General features: G+C 37.9%; 1 protein-coding gene across 12 annotated transcripts in view; it reads right to left on the reverse strand.

Moving 5' to 3' along the window:
* The window catches only part of LOC106059943 (disintegrin and metalloproteinase domain-containing protein 10-like), a 149,841-nt gene that overhangs the window by 96,879 nt on the left and 34,309 nt on the right, over positions 1-18,653 (reverse strand). For all 12 annotated transcript variants that reach the window (XM_056033727.1, XM_056033733.1, XM_056033731.1 and 9 more), the window contains one exon: positions 1,427-1,562. In XM_056033727.1, the coding sequence (XP_055889702.1) occupies positions 1,427-1,562 (136 nt within the window). The remainder of the gene's footprint in view (positions 1-1,426; positions 1,563-18,653) is intronic.

The following is an 18,653-nucleotide window of genomic DNA, read 5'->3' on the forward strand; positions in this document are numbered from 1 at the left end:
GTTAGAGCAAAGCAGAACCTTGAGAGTGCAGGGAAAGATTGGCGCTGGTTCTTATAGGTTCCTCTTGGACACAGGGGCTACGCTGTCGATAGTTGGACCCAGTCTGATTGGTGATCGGGAAATAATACCAGTGAATGGCTACACTCTTAAAACGGCAGGTGGCGAACTGTTACCTATATTAGGACAGGTACGGCTTAATTTTGAAAAAGGAAGTCAACCATTAAGTCATGATTTTCTGATCGCTAGTGTTGTCGACGATTGCATCCTTGGTCTGGATTTTATGCAGGAATTCGGTTTATCTCTAAACATTGGAAGTGGAACTGTACAATATGGACACATAGAGTTCCCATTGCTTGATGATGGTGTGGAAGGCGTTCTGGTGAAGCGAATCGAACATACGACCATACCAAAATGGTCTAATCTTTCAGTAAACAGGTATCATAAAAGGGACAAACTGAAGTGGAACAAACTGGAAGGCCAGCTACATCCTAGAAGAGCGGAGATTGAAACATCAACCAATCATTGTTGTGGCTATACGGGTAGCTACAAGGAAAGTGTTGGTGGTGGCAGCGCCGTCGATGATCATAATGACAAATCAGATGCGTCTAGCTTTCAAGATAAAGAAAGTGGCAACCTTTTTAACGATAAGCGCAGACCCGAAAAGAAAACGCTAGATGAAGAAACTAGAGGATTGACCTATAGGCAGAGTGAAACTATTGCTTTCGATGTCCGTGATATGAGTGCTTCAATGGGCATGATCAAATCAGACAACGTTGGGTCTGCGTCCAATACTCCTGTTTGGCTACCAGTACTAACTGCAGACAGAAATTTAATAAGGACTGTACGGGCGGCACCTCGAATGAACAATACAAATACCAGAAAAACCATCAACAGGTCTGTACTTGACAAACGTGTGTACGTCTGCCTTCACAAAGCAGAGTAAAAGATGAATCAATTTCAGCGGAAACTGGACACTGATAATGTGGTTAATGGACATGTGTAGAAAGGCCTACCTTCTGGAGATAGCAGGAAATGACTGTGTTTTATGGCCTGGCTCCAGTGGGACTATAATTTTTTTTGCCAGAACTTCATCTTCACTGACAATTCTTCAGCCCTGTCGAAAATCTGGTCATGTTCGGGACGAACATAACTAAGGAGGGGGCAGTGTTATGACTCTACATTGCGCACTGTCATTTGGCGCGACATTGTGTACCAGAGGACATGATAGAGAACAGAGGAAGGAAGATGGCCGATGATTAGCGATGTAAACAAGAAGGCCTGAGCTGTGATTCTAAGTTTGGCTCTAGTTGTAGTTTATAATTGATTATTAAACGTTCTGTTTTATATCACTTTCGTTGAGGTTAATTGCTAAGTTATAGCAATATATATCTATAGATAATAACAGTTAACGAATAAATCAACAAACCTGTTATAAGCTTTCAATGTTAGCCTTAAATATGAATCAATAGATCTCTTAACTCTTTTATGCTGTTCGAACAAATGTGTTTGGTCAAAATGAAGGGGCTGATAGTCTAGTATGTAGTCATTTAAGGTTGCACCATCTAGAAAAGAAAGTACATCATATAGACTGTTGGCAAATAAAAAATTCATTTTTTTTTCCATAAATTTGCAAATTTCATATTTATATATTGTTACGTCTTATTATATAGTGAGACTCTTTAGCAATACACCAACACCACTGTAAACACTATATTATTTTATTCCTCCATCTTGGCTCTCCTCGCCTTTCAACACGAATAATAATAATAATAATAATAATAATAATAATAATAATTCCACATTTACACTACGATGCGCACGTAAACCCCCCCCCCCCCTGGTTAAAAAGTTCGATGTACATCGAACGTCCAAAATACAAATCACTGAATATATTATCAGACTATTCCAACTTTTAAAAAAATATTCTAAATTCTCTGTAACATAGAGAACCATAATGTAATAAACAAACAAAATCATACACAATGTCATGTTAATACTAAGTTAATACCAATATAATTCTAACTTTAAACAACATTTCTATTCATCACAATAATAACTGTTATTATGAGCAATTGAAACAACTTATGTTAACATCTATAAGTAATCATATTTTTATCAATGATTTGCTAAATAAATATATATTACATTTCATTAATACCACTCCCCACTCATAATTCAATTATTATTGTTGTGTACACTCACAACCAACTTCTATTCTTACCCAACCCATTCTCCGCGAACCACCTAGTATTATCTACACTCCGTTCCAGACTTTTCTCCTAAATGTGCAATTAATAAAATAGTTTTGTTCTTAACAGAATGTAAGTAATTATCATACACTTCACTTTTCTATTTCTCCTCAATCTAAGTACAGCGTGATAATGTATCTGCTACAACATTTTCTTTCCCTGGTATTGTCCTGACCTCAAATTTATAGTCCATCGGTTGTAATGCCCACCTAGCAATTCCATTAACACATTTATTTAAATTAATGAATGCCAACAGGGCATGTTCAGTCCACAATTGGAATTTAGCCCCCCCCCCCCCCATCAGATAAAAACTTAGCTTTGTTATGCACCAAACAATTGCCAATCCCTCTTTTTAAATAGTTGCATAGTTTAATTCTGCAAGGGTTAGTTTCCTGCTTACATAAAAACAGAGTGTGTAATTCCATTATATTCTTGCATCAAACAGCCCCCTATAGCTATGGATGAAGCATCTGTTGCCAAAATAAATTCTTTTGGTAATATCTGGTAGTTTCAATATTGGTTGTTTAGAAAAAACACCCTTGATCTTGTCAAGCGATCTTTGACATTGTTCAGACCAAACTATATTATTAGATTTCCCTTTCTTTGTAAGATTTGTAAGAGGTTTAATCAATTCCTCAAAATTTAGAACGAATTTTCTATAAAAATTGCAAAGACCTATAAGACTTATAATGTTTTTGTTTTTTTTTGTTTTTGGTACAATAATATCCACTATTTTTAAAACTGTTTCTTCCAGTGGTGTAATATATTCATTTTTTATCTTGTATCCCAAAAAAAGGAATTTCACTAAGGCCAATTTTTATTTTTGTTTTTTAATGTCATAGTTTTCCTTGATAATAGCAAATATCTCTCTTAGACTCTAAGTGCTCGTGCCAATACTCACTTCTTCTTTGTTCTCATTGTTATATGTTAGAGCGTTCAGATGACTAAACCAATATATGAGATGAACTGCGCAGTGGTTTCCAAATCAGGGAGCTCTCCATATAGTTTTCTTTCTATTGGGGTGTTTTGGAGCCAGTGTCTTATATGGGCCTCTTGGTAAAGAGAGCAGTTTTGGAGGACATGGTCGGCATTCTCTGGTGATACTCCACATGGGCAGATTTCACTGGTTCCAATTTTGAGCTTCCGGTACATGTGTTGTCGCATTCTGTTGTGTCCGGTCCTGAGTCGAAAGATTAGACGTTGGTTTGATTTGATTTGATTTTTTGATTTGAGGCACATCGGCACAATTTAGGCCATGTCGTGCCTGCAGTCCCCTAAGGATCCCTCTCTCTCTAAACAACAAGGGCCAGATTCTATACAGTCATATCATTAAAATCAAGGTCGGGGAGGTTGTTTCAATAGGTCATCCATGTCCTCCATATCTGTTCGGTTTAATGGAGCGCCTGGTGGTAGATACAGGCTGCAGCAAGTGATAACCTTGTGAAGGGTTATCCTAGCTGCTACGGCCTGTAGTGTGGTCTGTAGTTCTACCCTCTCATGGGGGATGCTATCCTTCACAAGGATACAGACTCCACCTGATGCTCTCTCTGCATCCTCAACATTCTTGCTGTAAGCACGGTAGCTTCGGAAGCTGATGCAATCTTTCAGAAATGTTTCCTGTAAGCAGACAGCTACAGGAGTCTCAGAGTCCATCAGTAGCGGCATTTCCTCGTAATTGGCCTTGAGGCCTCTACAATTCCACTGTACAATTCTGGAATCCATGGCTTATTCTAGATGACCTACTTGGAGCTATTTGGCCTTGGGAGGCCCCGGAGGGGTTTCCCTTTATTCCAGTGACCTTGGTATTTTTATTCTTGGGTTTGGATGGAGAGGAGGACAACCCCCTTTTGGGGGAAGTCTTTCTCTCTTGAGAGGGGAGATCCCTCTGGTTAGAGCGGAGGTTATTTCCTCCTCTCTCACCTCAGGCATCCTCTCCGCTTTGATTTCTCCCCTTAGGGAGTTGGTCAACCTCTAACTCGGTAGAGGTTGGGGTGTCTGGCTGGGTTCTCTGAGGAGAACCTGTGTCAGACATGATGTCTCCGGGTTCTCCCGGAGTATTGGTTTTGACATGCTGCTCAGTCTCCATGCTCTCATCAACGAGCACTGAGAACCTGTTCTTTAGCATGACAACAGGGCTTTCTTGTTTCTTCAGAGGTGTGTTCTTTGGCGGTGTTTTCTTCTGAGTTGGAGGAGGAGGAGGGGGTGGTGGGGTCAATGTGTCCGTCTGTGTGGCTATGGATCTTCCTATCTTAGCAACAGCCTGGGCGTAGGTCTTTGTCAAGCCGAATTGGCCCTTGGGTAGGGCCAGTACAGCCGATTTCGCCTGGCTAAAGGTACATCCGTTTCTTGCCTTGTACTCCTGCACGGCAACCTCCTGTTTCCACACAGGGCAGTCCTTGGAGTAGGCTGAGTGGCCAGCTTGACAGTTTGGGCATTTGAACTGGGCTGTGCAGCCCTTGTCCTGATGACCCTCTCCAGCACATCTGGCACACACAGTGTTCCTCTTGCAGACTGCCGCGCCGTGTCCTTAACCCTGGCACTTGAAGCACCTCATGGGGTTAGGTATGTAGGGCCTCACTGGAACTCGTAGGTATCCTGCCATCACATACTCTGGCGGTGTCCTAGTTCCGAATGTGAGGATAATAGTGGCGGTTTTGACCTCCTCACCCTCCCTGCGCCTGGTAATGCGCCGGGCATGGGTGACTCCTTCAATGCCCTCCACTATTTCCTTCTCGGAACATTCCAGTAGGTCTCTAGAGCTGATTACACCTCTGCTGGTGTTCAGACTCTTGTGTGGCATGACTTCCACTTGGAGATCACAGAGTCTTCGGCATCTTAAAACCCCATCAGAGTGTGTCTTGCTGTCTACTTCTACAAGGAGTTCCATTGATTTGTGTAGCTTAGACACACTCTTGGGCTCTCCCACTACTGACTTGAGTCCCTTATAGATAATAAAAGGGCTCAACTTTGTCAGGCTTTTTCCCTCCTCTGTGCACCTAACCACCAGAAATGATGGCCAGGTGGCACAGCTTTTTGGGACCTCCTCTTTTTTATAATCAATTCGACGTTTCTTGCCCAGACATAGGTCTGGGGCAAGTAGTTTTGTGTGTGTTTTTTTGTCCATATATATTTTTGTTAATTCGGCACCTGTGCTCCCCACCCGCCATCGAGTCCAACAAGGGGACGGGCCATTCGGATGTCCAGAATGAGCCCGCCAGGGCTACACAGGTGCTATACTCAGTCAGCTGCTACATCGGACATGTGTCCGATACAGCAGCTCCCTGATTGACCCTCCAGCCACCGCCCTCCAGCATAGGTCGACGACCTATGCTGGTAGCTCGGCATAACCAGCCGGTTGACCCAGAGCGGGCCATCTGGGTCTCAGGTCTAGGGGAACTTGGAGCCAAAGTATTGTGTTGTTGTGGTTTATCCTCAGATAGCCACCACTCAAACACCAGGATCTCTTTATCCCCCCTTAACCGTCGCAGTCCACGGCAAACGGACTGGTCTAGGACGTAGTGAGAATTTAAAGTTAAGGAGACAGTGTGATGATCAATGAAGGCAGACTTAGGAAAAGAGGAGGCAGACACAATGATAGAAAAGAAGTAGGGCACTTTTGAGCTCCAAAAGTGCTAAGGAAAGAGGAGCGCAGTTTAACGTCATGTCTCGGGACGAGATTAGACGTTGGTCTTGTCGGGATAGCTTATAGTAAGCGTCAATACTCACTAAAGATGCAGATATCATCTAAATAGCAAATAGTGTCTATTCTGTGGCCAAATATCTATGCCATCATCCTGTTGAAAGTGGCTGGGGCATTTACTAAGCCGAAACTCATCACATTCCAGTGATATACGCCGAACGGTGTCTTAAATGCAGATAATGGTTTAGCCTTTTCCTTTAAAAGTACTTGCCAGTATTCTCTAGAAAGGTCCAACGTGGTGAAAATTTTAATTTTTTTTAAATTTAGTAAACATTTCCTCTGCCTGCGGCATTGGGAATGTGTCAAATTCTGTAACTTTATTTAGTTGTTGATAATCCCCACACAGTCTAATGTTGCCACATTTTTTTAAACTAACACAACTGGTGCAGCACATGCTGAATTAGATAGTTCTATCACTCCCAATTTAAGTAGCTCATCTATTTCTTTCTGTAATGCTTCTCTATGATGTAATGATACAGCATATTGTGGTAGTTTATTTAGGGCTTGTCGCTACCTGGTTTTGGCTGTAGGCGTAGCGGCGTGGGTGTGTCCGTGTGTTGTAGGTACCTCTTCTGGTACGACTATAATACTCCTCTTAACGATGTACTTTATTAGACACACTAGATTTGCAAGTGCGCAACATTACTAATATACTAAAGTCTCCAATGACAACATTTATAATTACTGATGAACACACTGGTAGCAGACTTAACGTTTATTATATATAGGATAAATTACAGAAAATACTGGCGACTTCAGCCGTCACAAAATATACACCAATAAATACTGGCTGTCCATGCCATGTGGAATAAGTAGTCACATCTATGAAATGTTCAAAATACAAGTCCAAAGAAAACTCTCAAGTTAACATTAAATCAAATTCACTAATATTCATTCATATTACAGACAGAGAAAATCGTACATCCACTCTCTGCTGGAGTTCTTCACTAACTAACTTTGACCCTTATTTCAGAGTCCTTTAACTTATTCACATAACCTCGTGCTTGCCCGCACGGAATGTTACAATAGGTGACTGAGTGTCACTTCATGTCACAGAGGTTCTAAAACTGGACTGTGACATACGCCCCACACTCCAAAAAGATTTTTGACCAAAAATCTTTGACAAATATATTTTACATTAATATCACTGTACAAATATATATGAGCTTAGTCCATTATTCTATCAAGTGCTGTAAGTTCACTCCAATTGCTCATGTCATCTTATATAATCTTAGTAGTTATGTATAACATCATATAAATTACTGAGTCCAAAAAATCATTTATATACTTAATTCACTGAGAGCAAAATCACTGAAATGTAACATTAATTGTAATGAAAAGTACCTCCATCAAGTGTTAACAAACTTTATGCATACATTTGTACTGAAAGAGAAAAAAAAATTTGTACAAACAATCACATGCTAATCAATATAAAAAAGGAAAAAATATACAAGTTATTCCACATCCAATGTTTTACTATAATTGTAGATGCACAACATTATCAATGTGTATCATTTGACACACTGAGTAAATTTACTCAAAATGATTACAAAAAAAAATTTCATATTTATTTACAACTGTGATGTGCTGTGTAAAAATATTATTCTAAGTATTGCCATCATCAAGAAAAATGGAAAAAAAAAATTTTCAGATACATGTCAATCCAGTTCAAGGTTGACCTTGCATAAGACTACTATAAATAGTCTGAGTGTAGTATTGAAGTACAATAGTAAACAAATTTCCATGTTTATAAACATTCATTGTAGTATTCAGGTGTGTAAAAAATTTTAGACAATATTTACATCTGTGAGTTGTTATGAAAAAAATTTAGGTCAACAGTTCAAGTAGTTCACTGTTGTTTACATCTCATTGTTTACATTGCTGTGCACAATCAGTAATGAAATACAATATATACACACAAAATAAACACATCTGGTATTTGTCATATTACAAGTTGACAATAAAATACAATGAGTAGAAAATAGATGATCTGTTATTGATCATAAGCATAAATGTCATCATGACCCAAAAGAAAAGTGTAACAATAAAGTGTCATGACCTATTTGCATCATGGCAAGAAAAAATGTCAGGTTGACCTGATTGAAAATGGTTGTTTCTAATTACATTGTGAAGTTAAACATTTTCATATTTCACATTAATATATCTTCCTCTAAATAACTTATTATTGAATGCTTTAATAATTCTATAACAATCCTCTATTGTGTTTAAGTGTACAAATGCAATTTTATGTGATCTATCTTGAGTTCTTATATCTACCCATTTAACATGTGCTACATTGCTGAATTCTCCCATAATTGTTTGCCATCTAGTGTATCTTGATAAATTCTCTACTCTAATAATGTTATCATTAGTTAAGTGGTTTGTAGTAGGACTTGTATCTTGTGCAGCAGATAGTTCACAAATTTCACCCTTTTTTGCTGCCCATTCTATAATTTCTTCTTTACTTAAATCATTTACACCATTGACATTGCCAACTATTAAATCTTGTGCTGGTGTATCTAAAATAATAACATCTACTTCTCCAGTTATCCAAGGGGTATCTAGGTGTATTCTGGCTGTATCACAAATATCAAATTTCTTTTGATTGGCATATGTAAGTTTGATCTTTTCTGGCAGTTTTTGATCTGGTTTTACTAGTTTTGAATTTATTAATATTGCACTGCTTCCTGTATCTCTGAGGGCTTCTACTTTAATTCCATTTACGTATGCGGGGTATAGGTTCAATTTTGGCTTATTGTAATGCATGTAGGCTGTTAATTCTTCTCTATTGTCATGACTATTATTATTTCTGTGTAGATGGTTATTAGACTGATTGTTGTATGTGTCCCTCCTAGATTGTCTGTTGTTTCTGTTATAGCTATTGTGTTGGTAACTGTTTGCAAAATTTCTTCTTTCATTGGGACTTGCACTCTGGTGTAGTCTATATGGTCTATTATTGTAGTTATTGTTGTTTTGTTTGTAGCTGTTTGGGTTGCAAAAACTAGTGTAGCTTCTGTATCTGTAATTGTTATTGTAGTTTATAGGAGCTTTGCATTGGTTTTTTACATGACCTTTTCTCCCACAATTGAAACAAGTCTTGGTGTTGGACCATTTGAATTTGTCATTGTTGTTGTTGTTGAATGTTGTTGCTGTGGCTACTAGTTGGTGTAGGTCTCTTTTGTCAATCGTGTGTCCAGGGTGACTGTCTTTAAATAGATTTAGATTCGTTATCAGTTCAGTCTCTGTCTTGATCTTCTTTTCTTTCAGGAAAGTAAAAACTAAGTCTGTCACGTTGTTGAGGACATTGTCAATAAGTAGCATGTCTAGGATTTGTGTCGGGTCCTTGATGTCACATTTTGCTAGCTCTAACCATTTTATCATGTTAGTCCTCATGTCGAATATTATCCTGTTGACGTCCCCATCTTTTTTCAATTTAGTGTCCCTGAACAACTTACGATAGAAATCTGAATTTTTTCCAAAGTGTTCTAATAATCTAGTCTTTACTGCTGCATAGTCTTTATTTTGGTCTACAGTTAAAGTGGAAATGATGTTGAGGGGTTCTCCGGACAAATTTGCTAGTAGGTGTTTGGCCATGTCCTCATTGTTAAGACTATAGGTTGAGGCTATATGCTCAAATTGGACTAAATAGTTTTCAAGTGTTTCATCTTTTGCATTATATTTGTGGAATTTAGAGATGAATGGCTTTGTTGTAGCCTGTTGGGTATTGATGCTGGGGTTTGTTTTGGCAGCTTCTAGTTCTAGTTCTTTTTGTCTAGTTTCTAGTTCTTTTAATGTTTTCTGATGAGCTCTTTCAGCAGCTCTTTCTTCCCTATCTTTATCCTTTTCAGCCCTATCACTAATTTGTTTCTTTTCTTCCCTTTCTTCCCTTTCTTTCCTTTCTATTCTATCTTTTTCTTTTTCCTCCCTATCTCTTTCTTCCCTTTCTTTCTTTTCTATTTTTGCTAGCTCTCTTTCTATGAATTCCCTCTTTTTATCCCCCTCTAGTTCCATGACTTTCACTAGCTCTAGAATTTTGTCATAGGAAGACATGTTTAATGCTTTGTGTAGTTAATTAAGTGAGAAAGGAATGTACTGTGTTATACTTGTCAATACAGTGTGTGTCAATTATTTAACATGTGTATATTACACAATAATATAAAAATTCAATCAATGGTTACAATGTAATGAAAGAATGTAGTGATAATTGTCCAATGTATAGATCTAGATCAAAATTTACTCAGTTGCTCAATTATAAACTATTCAAATTCAATATTCACAAATATCAATATATGTTATACATGTGTGCTGTTGTGCCAGAGTAAAATAGTAAAAAAAATGTAAATTAGTAAAAGAAAGAAAATATATGTATAAGTAAAAGGACAAACACAGAAACAATATAGAGAACAACACAGTCTGCTTTTAAAGAAATTAATAAAAAGTAGAAATGTGACAAGAGAGATACAGATATGTGGATACAGGACTTTTAAACAAACAACAATATAGATACAGATTAAGTACACTGACAGAAATACAAACAAGACTCAACAGCTAGATAAATAATTTCCCACTATATTCTATGACCTCCGTACCAACAAGGAGAGCCTCAAACGCATTGGGCCTTATAGAGGTTAGAGAACAAATAGGATAGACCCTAATAGATCCTATTGTTATGATAGTTCATACAATAGTCCCTCTCCAGCCACCCTTAAAAGAACACTTAGAAAAATGAAATCAAAATATGGCTCCAAAATGCCAAGAGTTATCAATTACTAACTCTACTAACAATCAAGTTTAATTACTGCTACATCAAGGCAAAATCCATGTACTTTATAATCATATGCATGTATTTAATTTGTTAATAGTGACTTACAGACTCTTTTCTTGTCGACTAGTGTAGTTTAATCCTCTTATAGCTTGGGTGGTTCGCTAATAATCCATGTATAGGTAATCCAATTTAAGAATGATAATCCATGTCCATGTATACTATAAGTAATCCAATTTAAGAATAATAATCCATGTATAAGTAATCCAATTTAAGAATACAAGTTACTATGAGCATTAAAGTGGTAGAAGAAAAATAATCCAGTTCAATGCCATAAGATGGCTCAAATGCTCAAATGCTCTGTCAAGTAATCCAAAATAATAATCCACGATGATTGGGAAGATCACAAGTAGGTACGACCATATCAAGGTGCGAGTGTGCCAATGATGAATAGTGGCGAGCACTAGTGATGAAGCGGTGTATCTGTGATTAGTGTCATCAAGCGATGTCTTGACTGGTATGGCTCTTTCTTTCAGACGACATCTGCAGCTCTAGATAGGAATCGAGTCGTCTTCTGTTTCACACCGGACAGATGTCAGAGGTAGATGTAGGAACAGGGTTGGCGTTGAATGGATCTCAGGATGCAGGTGTTACTTGAATGGATCTTGTGGGCAGGCTGGATTTCGTACTTGTTTAGTTAGCCGCCATCTTGAGAAAAAAGTACCGGTCTAACGTGTAGTCTTGCGCTGTTTACTATAGAGGCGATTGAGATCCTTTTAAGACTCCTCTACTGGTCACCAAAGGCCAAATGTCACCTATGTTGTAGGTCCATACTGGCTACCAAACTGGCCACCAAATGTCGCTACCTGGTTTTGGCTGTAGGCGTAGCGGCGTGGGTGTGTCCGTGTGTTGTAGGTACCTCTTCTGGTACGACTATAATACTCCTCTTAACGATGTACTTTATTAGACACACTAGATTTGCAAGTGCGCAACATTACTAATATACTAAAGTCTCCAATGACAACATTTATAATTACTGATGAACACACTGGTAGCAGACTTAACGTTTATTATATATAGGATAAATTACAGAAAATACTGGCGACTTCAGCCGTCACAAAATATACACCAATAAATACTGGCTGTCCATGCCATGTGGAATAAGTAGTCACATCTATGAAATGTTCAAAATACAAGTCCAAAGAAAACTCTCAAGTTAACATTAAATCAAATTCACTAATATTCATTCATATTACAGACAGAGAAAATCGTACATCCACTCTCTGCTGGAGTTCTTCACTAACTAACTTTGACCCTTATTTCAGAGTCCTTTAACTTATTCACATAACCTCGTGCTTGCCCGCACGGAATGTTACAATAGGTGACTGAGTGTCACTTCATGTCACAGAGGTTCTAAAACTGGACTGTGACAGGGCTCTGCCTGTCAATTTGATATCATGTTCTATGATGTTCGTTCTTCCTCGTAGATCGGTAAAAATGTTCTTAAAATCTTCCGATAATGGTGTAACTTCCTAAGCTCTGTCTGACAAGATTCCAGTCACTTTCACATCTTTCCATGTTTGACTGAAATCTGTTGAAATTGTTTATATTTGTCCCAAACTTTCCTCTGCCTCTTCTTCTTCTAGCCAGCTTTATTGCTGCTGAGCTGTGAGCTCTTTTGCATACTGTGCCAAGGAAAAAAAGTGTGCTGTTTTCTTCAGCTGTTCAGCACTGACATAGAGGGTGTTGGTTATGTTGGGCTGTAGTGGAAGTAGGTACTGCCTAAGGTGGATTTGGGAGGGACATTCAAAGAGGATATGGTTTACGGTTTCAAAAGGTCTGCCATTGGGGAGTTGTGTGGAGTTTATTTTGTTCAAATGGTAATGTCTCATTTTCTATACTCACGGATGCACCCATGACCAATGAGTCATCTTAACGGATTTTTTCACTTCTTTGTCGAGGCCTAATTTCTTTTAGCATATCCATATGAAATATTTTCAGCCTTGAATCAATATTGATTTCATAATCCACATCACTAATTTTCCTTGTTAAGTAGCTCATCTATTTATTTCTGTAACGCTTCTCTAATGACCTAAGAACCTAACTATTTTGTGAAAAATATTCCCCTTATCCTTTGGTAATACCAAAACCTCTTGGCCTGCTTCTAGTTTGGTCAATTTTCTGTGTTCATTCACCCTAGACTGTGTTAATTCATTTTTATCTAGTACACTTTTACTCGCTTCTTCACAAGCCTTTATAACCTGATTTCTGGTTTCTGTCACGATATCGTAACTTTCCTTATTTCCAACATGTTTTTGTGGGAGTATTAGTTTATTTAGTATTGCCATTAGGCCTCGTGGATTTCCTCTATAAACCATTTGAAATGGCGAAAACCCCCGTGGTTACATTGCGGCTCTCTTTGTGTGTGAAAAGGATTGAGGGTAATGCCACATCCCATTCTTTGGGATTGTCATCTGCTATTTTCAATAACGGTTTCAAGTGCCGTAAAACGTTCACAAGTACCGTTGCTCTTCGGATGGTACGGGGCTGTAAAACTTTGCAGAATTTCAAACATTTTCAAAAATGCTGTTGTTAGTTGGCGGTGGAACTGTGTGCCCCTATCTGACAGTAACTCTTCAGGAAATCCAAACCTTGTAAATAATGTATATAATGCTTGTACTATATCCCTGGCTTTAATTCTTTTTAATGGAATAGCAATCTTGAGCACACGTCTATCACAGTTAGAATATATCCATTACCCTATTTGATATCACCGGCATAGATCCAATCAAATCAATCGCAATCTTACTAAATGGTCTTTCTGGTGTATCTACCTTTAAGAATGGTGCTCTGATTTTTTAACGCCTTTCATTTGACATATTTTGCATGACATGTCTTTCCACTCGGAAAAATGTCAGTTATTAAGAGTAACAAAAAAGCTAAAAAAAAATAATTCCACTTATCTTATTCATGGCAAACCAGTAACACAAACTAAAAACGCAAAATACCTAGGTGTTTTAATAAATGAAAAACTGTCATGGAATCCCCATATTGATGAAACTATCAAAAAAATCAAATAAAGCGTTAGGGTTTATTTAAAGAAATTTCTATAAATCAAATAAGAACATAAAACTAAAATGTTATTTAACCTTGGTTAGGCCAATAATAGAATATGCATAATCTGTTCGGGACCCCTCAACTCAAGAAAACATTAAGAAACTGGCACAGACACAAAATAGAGCAGTGAGATTCATAACAAACGAATATTCACATTTGACTAGAGTAACAACTTTAGTTAAATCACTAAATTTAGAAAGCCTTCAGGACAGAAGACGCAAAAGTAAAGTAGCATTTATACATAAAACATTAAACCATAATCTTCAAATACAAAAACAAAATTTAATAAAATACACAAGACACAAAGATAAAGTCACATTCCTCATCCCATATGCTAGGACAAATTTGTATAAATACTCCTTCTTCCCTAGTGCTATTAAAGCATAGAATGGGTTGCCTGAGCTAGCGAGGAAATCCAGTGACTTGGCAGAATTTAAGTCATTGGTTAATATGCATGACTGAATGCATGACGCGTTGGACGATGAGATAAGACATCACATAATTTATTAACTGTAATTTTCTTTCTCATGTTTTTCCCATAAGTTACAAGATTACAAAGAGAGTTTGTGTTATCACAAAAACTCAGAGGCGACCCCCGTCGGAGTCGGATCCCTGTCGGATCTGCCTATTCGCAAGAAGGAATATTCAAGAGGTGATTTAATTTTGATGGTCAAAAGTAATAATGTTTCAAAGATTCATTTGCCGTTGTAAAAAATGTTTTTTTTTTGTTTAACATGTTTCGGGTGTTCCTTCTAAGTTTAAAATAATTAACTTCTCTCTGGACGATGGAGGATGGCAACGAGCAGGGTGCGATCCCTGCTTGGTCTTTCAGTTTGCGCGCTGGACTGTCGTTCGATTTTATCGATGGTTCCCTGGTTCAAACCCTGCATGTTCCATCCCCCGTCAACCTACAGGAGGTTTAGACTAGGAAGTAAACTATCTTCAACTCTGAAGGAACATCCGAAACATGTAAAACAAACAACCCGGGACTTTAGAGACAATTAGACATATTACACATTACGGCATGACATCTATCGGATATGTACAATAGGCCAATGTCAGACGAGCGATTTTAGATAATCTTTCAGCATTGATTTGTAATTAAATAGGAGGGGGGGGGTGACATTAGCTTCTTTCCAGTCTTTTGGTACTCTGCACTGGTTAAGTGAAGCCTGAAAGAGTATTTTGAACACTGGGGCTAGCTTATTGCTTAGTTCTTTGAGTAATCTAGTTGGAATACCATCAGGTCCAGACGCTTTATTTGGTTTGGTGTTGGCTAATAGTTTCTGAATTCCATTTTCTTGTACTACTATATCTTCTATGTTGTCTACTTGGTTCAAATTCAGTAATATGTCTTTGTCTCCTGGGGCTGAGAATGCTGATGCAAAGTATTTGTTTAGGATGTTTGCTTTAGTTTCGTTATTATTATGTATTATGTAATGTTCATCTTTTAATGGCGCAAAAACACTACAGCCATGTGGAGAGATTTTCATACCTTACTTTGGTGTTTGGATGTTGTTTTCCTTAAAAATCGGAACATAATATTAACCATAATTAGATTTTGTAATGTTTTAGCTAGAAAATTAAATGTACTGTAAGAGAGAAGTGAGTTAAAATATTTTTCATAAAAATCCGGAACAACATTTTTTCGTAAATGAGAAGATTATTTGTTTGTCAATTAGACGAGGAAGTTCAAACAGTTATTTGGCGTTAGTAGATTTTTAAATAAAATTCGGAAACTTTTGGCGATGATTTGTAAGAAAATGTAAGTAATGTAAGTCGATTTCTTTTCAAAACAAAATCCGGAACATTCTTTATCGATTACAAATCTTTTATGTTATTTTCAGCAAGAAAATTAAATGTCTAAAAAGTGATTTTCAGTAATTAATTCTAGTAAATAACTTTTTTTTAAAGCCCTGAACAACCTATTATCGATAGTTTTTTAAATTTGTTTAAAGATGAAAATACGGAACAATTTGATATCGATAATCAAATTATAGTGACGCAATGTCAAAGAATATAAGTGTAATATTAGTCAATTATGCGATTTCAAACAATCATTTTACATAATTCATATTTTATAAAACAATATCCGGAAGATTTTTACACTTAATGAAATATAAGTCAGTATAGAGATTTTCATTTAGCATTACTAATAAGCTATTTACATAAAAAAACGAAACAACATATTATTGATAATGTGTTTTTGCAATGTTTAAGCATGAAAATTGAATGTAATATAGGTTAGAAGAGCAAACAAACATTCGTTGGCGTTGATTAGTTTTGCACAAAAAAATCAGGAACAATCAATTTTAGATATTTAAAACTATTGAGATGTTACGGAAGGAACATTAAAGGGTAAATCAGATTTTCAATAGCTTTTAGAGTTCTTTTATTTTATCTAAACGTGACGGACAGACCCTACCGACAGACAAAACGCACAAAAATAAACCTCTTTTATTCTAATGGGGGGCACTAAACAAAAAATTTAAAAAATCTGATTTTTTAAAAAAAGTTTCAGAAACTGACCATGTCAATGCCGGGCTTTACGCTACTTCACGAAAGTCGATGCATAAAAAATTCCATTAAAAAAATGTGCGTGATATTTACATACAAAGTGCATTCTTAGCCTTTATAAACAAAAATTAATGTTTTCTTTTTCTAGTTGACCAGAAAAAACACCTTTAATTAATAATTATGCAAGCGTTTTTTTCATAAAAAAACACCAATTCTAAAACAATAACGTAAATGTAAGGGAGGCAATGTTACAATATGCTAACAAATATAAATATGCAAAGTATATTTTCAGTATCAGTAAGTCAAATATATTTATAAAATGTACTAGAAATGTTTACAACAAATATAAATATTAAACGGTTTGTTTTAGAAAACCAAAAGAAGCCGATGCGCCTAAACTTTTCAAGCCGCATATAATGGTGAAATAATATTTTTCATATCTCTTCTAGTTTTCGGGATCTGAGTGTGACAGACGGACAGACGGACATTTTGCACAAACCTAATAGCGGCTTTTTCCCCTTACGGGGGCCGCTAAAAATGACAAAGTCATCAATTATCATTTATGATGCTGTTTATTTTAATGTTGAACAGAGTGACTGACAGAATGCTGCCCTGGTATACACCCATTTCCTGGTCATAAGTGTCAGAAGCAGAGTTGCCCACTCGAACCTGAAATTTTCAGTCCTTCAGGAATTCCCCCACAAAGCGGGGAAGGTGTCCCTTAAGCCCCATAAGCTCCAGGTCAGGTAGAATGCCATGTTTCCAGGTTGTGTCATAGGCCTTTTCTATATCGAAGAATACAGCTACTAGATGTTCTCTTCTGAGTAATGCATTTCTTATATAAGCTTCCAGCCTTACCAGGTGGTCAGTTGTTGTCCGCCCCTGCCGGAATCCGCACTGGTAGTTGGAGATCACTTTATTCCTCTCCAGGTACCAGACCAGCCTACATTCTTTCCATGGTTTTGCAGATGCAGCTTGTTAGTGCTATTGGTCGATAGTTAGCTGGGTCAGAGCCGTCTCTTCCCGGTTTATGTATCGGTATAACTGTGGCTTTCCTCCAGCTGTTTAGGAAAGCGCCTGTTTGCCACACACAGTTATAGACCCCTAGCAGGACTGCCAATGAGGGTTCGGGAAGGTGCTTGAGGAACTGGTAATGGATTTCATCTTCTCCAGGCGCTGTGTCATGTGACTTGTCCAGCAAGTCCCTCAGTTCCTCAAGCGAGAACGGTTTGTTGTAGTCTTCATTGTTCTCTGACCTGAAATCAATGGGGTGCCTTTCCTGCCTGGTTTTGACTTTTTGGAACTCTGGCGTGTAGTGTGCAGTGGATGATTTATCTGCTATTGAGGATGCAAGGCAGTCAGCTATATCTCTCGGGGACGTAACAGTTCGTCCTTGGTTTCTCAAATGCCCTATTGCATTTGATTCTTTCCCTTTGATCCGCCTTACTGCCTCCCAAACCGCTCTAGCAGAAGTTTTGGAATCCAGACTGCCGACAAAACTTCTCCAGGAATTCCTTTTTGCTCTAGCTATCCTGAATAGCTTTAGGTTTTCCTGGGAAGGATTCTTTATAAATGCAGCCAGTCGTTTTTTCCTATCGCCAATAGCACTTTTGCAAGCTGTATCAAACCATGGTTTGCTAGGCCGTTTTGGATTTGCGGAGGTTAGGGGTACAACTTTCCTGGCTATACTAAGTAGTTTGCTAGCAAAAGTATCAGCTTGGTTATGTTCATCGAGGATATTTTGTCATACCCTCGGAGCATCTTTTTTGGAATTGTTCCCAATCGGCCTTATTCAGTTTCCACCGCTGACGTCGTCCCAATGAGGGGAGATAGTTAGTAATGATGATTGGGAAGTGATCACTTCCCCTTAGATCATTGCTAACTGACCATTTAAAGTCGTCCAGAAGTCCGGGGACGCATAGGGTGAAGTCAATGCATGTGAGAGATCCAGTTCCTGGGTGCAAGTAGGTCGGTGATGCATCATTAAGTATGCATAAATCATGTTAGAGGAAGATATCTTGTGTCAGTATTGTTGGATCCCCACATGGCGTTATAAGCATTGAAATCCCCAAGGATTATATATGGCCGGGGGAGTTGTTTCAATAGGTCCCACATGTCTGTTGGGTTTGAAGAAGCGCCTGGTGGTAGATACAGGCTGCAGCAAGTGATAACCTTGTGTAGGGTTATCCTAGCTGCTACGGCCTGTAGTGTGGTCTGTAGTTCTACCCTCTCATGGGGGACGCTGTCCTTCACAAGGATATAGACTCCACCTGATGCTCTCTCTGCATCCTCAACATTCTTGCTGAAG

Source organism: Biomphalaria glabrata, chromosome 6 (assembly GCF_947242115.1).
Source record: "Biomphalaria glabrata chromosome 6, xgBioGlab47.1, whole genome shotgun sequence".
NCBI classification, from domain to species: domain Eukaryota; kingdom Metazoa; phylum Mollusca; class Gastropoda; family Planorbidae; genus Biomphalaria; species Biomphalaria glabrata.